This window comes from Macrosteles quadrilineatus, unplaced genomic scaffold, assembly GCF_028750875.1.
Source record: "Macrosteles quadrilineatus isolate MER2022 unplaced genomic scaffold, UCM_ALF_1.0 Scaffold_2__2_contigs__length_208266976, whole genome shotgun sequence".
NCBI classification, from domain to species: domain Eukaryota; kingdom Metazoa; phylum Arthropoda; class Insecta; order Hemiptera; family Cicadellidae; genus Macrosteles; species Macrosteles quadrilineatus.
Window position 1 is genome coordinate 7,179,230 of NW_026542595.1, and position 6,000 is coordinate 7,185,229.

General features: G+C 36.6%; 1 protein-coding gene across 1 annotated transcript in view; it reads right to left on the minus strand.

Moving 5' to 3' along the window:
* Nucleotides 1-4,776, minus strand: part of LOC128985747 (protein tiptop-like) — a 202,139-nt gene extending 197,363 nt beyond the window's left edge. Inside the window, exon 1 of the mRNA XM_054405584.1 lies at nucleotides 4,477-4,776. Coding sequence (XP_054261559.1) covers nucleotides 4,477-4,516 — 40 coding nt within the window. The 5' untranslated portion in view covers nucleotides 4,517-4,776. The remainder of the gene's footprint in view (nucleotides 1-4,476) is intronic.
* Between the last annotated feature and the right edge of the window lie 1,224 nt (nucleotides 4,777-6,000).

The window sequence follows — 6,000 nt, forward strand, 5'->3', positions numbered from 1 at the left end:
TTGGACAAGACCTCGTGGGTGGCCTAAATGTCGACATACGTAACGCTGCAAAATATCTATGCTTAAAACATAAATCATCCAAAGATTCTTCAACTAGTTATTCTTCTTTTGGGGTTTTAAGAAAATGCGGTTATTATATTATTAGGTCGACATTGGTCGAGCATCCAATAACTTAATTGGATAGATCCACTGAGGTTTGGATAGTTAAATCGCATCTGTAAGGACAAACTGTGCATAATCGTATACTTAAAAAGATGTACTTGCATGTTGAAAGTCTAAAATTCTATAACGTCACTTGTTTTTTTGCTGTGATAAACTAATTCATGGAAATTGCTTGGGTATACAGTAAAGTTGTGCTTCAAGTTTGTTTTCTTTAACAGAAATCAGTATTTAGACTCATGGCTACAGATATACTGTACATGTACATCTGTAGCCATGATTTAGACTAACACTACCAGTCGGTGCTCTCAGTCGGCAGCTCAGATAATCGACTTACAATTTTTTTTCTAAAACCGATAAAGTTTTAATTTGGGAATCTAATTGGTTGGTGCCAATCATAGTCAAAGATAGAACTGTTGTTCATCGGAGAACATTCTTTTGACCACCATACGTGAAGTAAAGAATACCCTCCTGTGATTCCCTCCTTTTCGGTGAGGGAAAATAGTTAATATTAGATTATCTCATCAGAGATGTATGTGCTGTAAGGTATTTACAGTAACTTAATATAATATATCTTTAGCTAATCCGGTCCGGGTGATTAACAATTTGTTATTAGCTTATAATATAATTAAGATAGTGTTAAAATTAAGGAAGATCTCCAAACCTAAGAACACAGTCTATTTATTATTTTTTGTATATAAAATACAGCTTACAATATAGTTCAAATATTGTTTTAAACTTGGTGTCAGAGCAAGCAAGCAATTTTGGTTGGATGGCCGGCCATTGATAAGAGAACACTTGACCAAATATAGCCTAAGTATTTAGCGTACTTGAGCAAACTATTATAAAATTGCCTAATAAACGAGAGGAAAATTTTGAAATTATAACTATAAATTAACTATAATAGGTAATATGTATGGATTTTAATATCAATGGCCGAATTTTTTATCGATACATTATAAAGAGCTAAACAGATTTTTTCCTTTTAAATTAATGACATGGTGAACATTTAAGAAGATTGTGTGCAGCACACCTCAGTTCTGTATTTTTCTGTTTGCTTATGGACTTTTTGTGCCTAAAACTTGTAATACCGATAAAGTAGGCTAGGTGAGGTACGTCTTTATATTGGATTGATAAACATTTTAAAGTTATGACATTCGCAAGTAATGATTACATACATTAGGTAAAAAAAACATTTTTATAAAATGATTACGTTTGAATTTCTGCCAAATCCCATGTACACAATATAGGCCACACAAATCTTAGTGCATCCTATTTGTGTCTTTTCAGGATGAACCCATTCATTACGTTATTTATGAAACCAGTATCAAGGTAAAGAACACGTTATTATAATTATCATACCACATACACTACTTCCCTGTATCTAAAAACATTTAAGGAAAACTATGGCAATGTACTCAAGATTTTTGCTATTAAAAACAATTGATATAGATACTGTACTAATGATTTAACATGCAAAACAATGCAATATTAGGCTATATGATCATGGTTATTGCTATATGATAAAATATAGGTTCAATTAATTATACTTTTGGATAACTGTAGAATCAGGCATTTACATTTTCTTACAGCACTTTAGACTGTAAAAATATACAACAACCAGTTATAATAATAAATCAAAATTGTAAGATCAATAGACGATGTGAAAGGCGCAATGACAAAACTGCATTAGTTGCCTATAGGTTTTTTGTGTTACAGACACACACAAGTTATAAATATATATAATCTTTATTTTCCAGGAATGTATGTAAATTAAACCTGCAGAAAAACCTATGCTCTCTTCAATTAACACTGATTTAATGTTGTTGGAAAATTATATTTTTACTTGAATTATTCATTATATATCATTATTCATAATTTTTTCTTGTTTCTGCCAAAACAAACATACTGTAGGCCTAGTTGACTCCTACGGTGATCCTAGGAAGTAAATAATACTAAGTTATGTGATAAGATATCATTATAAGACCGAGGATAATCCAAAAAAACACTGAACAGCGGTCTTTCTACTACTCCTTGTGTAAAGCATGCAAAAGTGTGGTACTGTCCAAATCTAATGCATTGCTATTTTTAAACTAAAAAAAACCCCAAAAAACTAGGGTTCGCATCGGCTAGAATAAGAACAGTTTATCGAGTTCAATTGTTATGATTAAATTGTCAATTGCTATGTTCAATTTTTAAATTATCACAGATGTAGCCTACGTAGTTTATTAGTGCCATGCGCTAAAAAAGTATTATGGGCTACAAATAACAAAACTTTGACGGGAGAATAATAAAAACAATTCTTTAGGTAAATTTAACAACCGTTAAAATTCACTTAATTTTGTTCATCTAACTAAATACAACCGTAAAAGTATCCACAACTTTTATCAAAAAATTATCACGATGGCGAATTTTATTAATCGCTGTAAAATAATTTGTAAGAATATACCTAATTATTTATTAAGCCTACCCTGCATAATTTTATAAAATAACCACTGCAGTCATTATATCAATACAATGAGCAGTATATCAAAAGTAGTTCATCTATTTACTTATTTATTTATTTACTTACTTTACCTAGTTAATATCGAAGTTCATCATTCAATTTGATGAACTTCGAAGAAAAATCGGGACTTGACTTAATCCAACCAATTAAAAGAAAAAAAATACCAAAATAGGCCTAACTATAACATGACTTACATTATTATATCTACATAAATAATAGTTTTTATCAAAATGAGTCAAACCTAAATGAACATTATTAGTTGATCTACTCTACTGAACTCTGGATCCGACATTTCCTCTAGTTTACCAGCCTATTTTTGCTTGTTACTATTTAATTAGACTAAAACATGGACACTGTCAAACGTCGTAATACCACGATATTTTTGTTGTGCCCTCCGCAAAAGTTGTCTGATACAAGAAGAGCTCGCAGCTATATGCCGGAGTGCCGCGCGCTGGCCGACCGCCCCGCTCTCTTATCAGTGTCAGGGGTCCTTATCACTCTGTTATCACCAACTTTATCACTAGCTAGCATCACTACATATGTTCTGTCATCACTCTGATCTGCCACATTGGCTGCATAGTGCTGTTATTAGCGACGGGCTTTTCGAGGAAAGCAAAATTCTAAATCTTTTTAATCGATTTCCTTGTTATTTAGTATTACAAATCAAATTTAACTGTGTTCAAATGAAAAAAATGAATGAATTAAAAATAACATAAAACGCTTGAGTAAATTGTTGTGAAGGTGACATTGAATTTATTAAAGCTTTGACAGTGGCATGTATAAGCATATCACGATTAGGTACACGCCCAGTGTAAGATATGTAAAGTTAACAACACTAGCACTAGACTGTAAGAAAAAACTCATTTAGATATTTGATTAAAGAGTAATCTCGGTTAGGGATTTTATTTTGGGAGTTTTAGTAAGCAAGAGTTGACGTAATTAAAACTCAAAAAAAATTAAAAAAACAATTCAGACTGGAAATAATTTCCAGCCGCCAAGGAGAAGGCCGGATTAATACGTCAGAATGACGAAAGAAGTTAGTTCTGCTGTCAGGTTTACAATTAAAACTGTCTCAGAACTGACAGAAGACAGACAGACAGTCTGACGGACGGACGGGAAGCAATTGTCTTATTGTGATACTCGTCAACTGTCAGTCAAGCTGCTCGAGACTCTAGAGACGCGCAAAACAATTCCTCCTGCCATCCTCCGCTTATCAAACCTTAACATTACAGTAACTGACGCTTTACGAACGGGTATTTCAATTTACTCTGACATTATAGTTTAAGAATAATGTTGAAGAATATTAGTTTCAATATAGTTACGAAATAAAATAACACAATGGAAAATAACAGATTATTTACTACAGGGATTGTTTTTACAATTTAAGGATGAATAATTTCGTGATAAATATTTCCAAGTTTCTTTAAATTTTGATAGCTTTATTTCAATATTTACCAAACGCGTATTACCTGGCATGTGAAACAAATTATAATCTGTCGATAAATTGTATTTAAGATTAAAAGAGTGGAATCGGTTATCACAAGGAAATATTGGGTATAAACTATTTGATCGTAGTCAGATCTGATTCCCAGTATGAAATTACAAGGAATTTACACCGTAATTAAAATGTTGACAGCGTGGACGACTTCTGAAGTAATCCAAACTCAAGCCTCTTATCGACACGACTGGCAGATAAACAAAATAAAACCATACTTCCTCACACATAACACATCGATGATACACTAATTCCAAAAACGTCGGACACGTGAAAAACACTTTGCACAAACTTGCTAACTTCCACTAGAACTCACATTTCATTCGCTTGGGGCAATTCTGTTTCCTCCTAGTCATGGTGCGGAGGGACGAGAATATCTCTGAGGCTGCCAGCCCGCGTCACATCAACTCACTTGTGTCACATACACTCAACACGAGATATATCGTAGTTATGTCCTGCGACAGCGATGTAGTCACTACGAAGGACTCAGAGAGACTGACGCGGCCGTCGTTCACGCTCGCCCCTCCCGCGCGCACTCTGCCGGCCCATCTGTCAACCGCGCGTCACTGCCGGCCGCCGGCATACCCGAGCTCCCGAAATCCTACGTCGTCAGGAGCTAAACACCGGCGTTCTAGTGAAACCTCATGGTCTGTGACGTCACGACAGGTGGGCGGGGCTTCTCCGCTAAGCTCCGCCCTTACACCGTCGCGCACGTTGCTCCCCCTCCACCCGACCTTGTTTATGTCTCGTTCAAGCCGCCCGCAACTCATACTACAGCGCTGCGAAAGTGTTCCGCGGTTTTTTGTTCGGTTTCGAGTGTATATTGCGCATTGACCTCGGATATTGTCACCATACTGAGTAAGTACATATGTCCTCTTATTTTAAGTTCGAATATGACCACGGTATGTGGTATAAGTCAGTGAAAAGAGCAGACAAATACTTTAGACTCGTCGACATCAGAACCAGCCCCGTGAACCATCATGGCCACCGTACTGAGACTGCCGCCTTCGTTCTTCACTTTTGTTGCTCGGGGGTTTCGAATGTTTCAACGTTCGTACCATGCTTATATGATTAGTTTGGTGTTCTCTGACGTAGCTGTCAATCACTTTCTCATCGGTGCATCATAATTCTCTCAATTTGAGGTTATTTCCACGCGCAGCTGCGGCGCGCACTACAATTATCGACTCCTAGCGGCAGACTCGTGATTTACGACGTGTTTCCCCGCTGCGCCGCGAGAGTGCAGCAGCGACCGGCAGCCCAGGAGCGAGTGAGAGGGGGATCAAGTGACTCCCCGTTACCGCTGTACTGCTATCAGTGTATTAGACTCGTACGAGAAAACAAAGAAGTTATTACAGTACGTCGATCTACGGAGCTCGTCATAACTCTCCGCAATTTATGGGCTTCTCGTTACTCGCGCTCATTAACGTGTCACAAGTGAAAAGATAAATCAATCAAGAGATATTTCGGTGCGCGGCTCGCTCGCATGCCGCTAATGTAGGATGCTAATTTATTTCCGTAATTACTAATAACGTTTGCATTTTATTGTCCGCCGCGCCACTCACGATTTGTCCTCCTCTCCGCTATTTATCGGCGTTGTTCGTTTCAATTATTGGCGATTAATATGAAAATTCTGCACTCGGCCACTAAAATATCGGCTGGGTAGGTCGAATCACGCTCTCTTAAACTTTCAAACCACTTACAGAGATAGGTTCGTTATTTATTCTCAGGAATTCTCCCGGTACGTCTGTGTCCATGTTTGATAATCGAACGAGCTTTTTGTTATGCAATAGACAGGTTTTAGATGTCTTACAGATGGAAATCAACCATACAGCGAATGAGA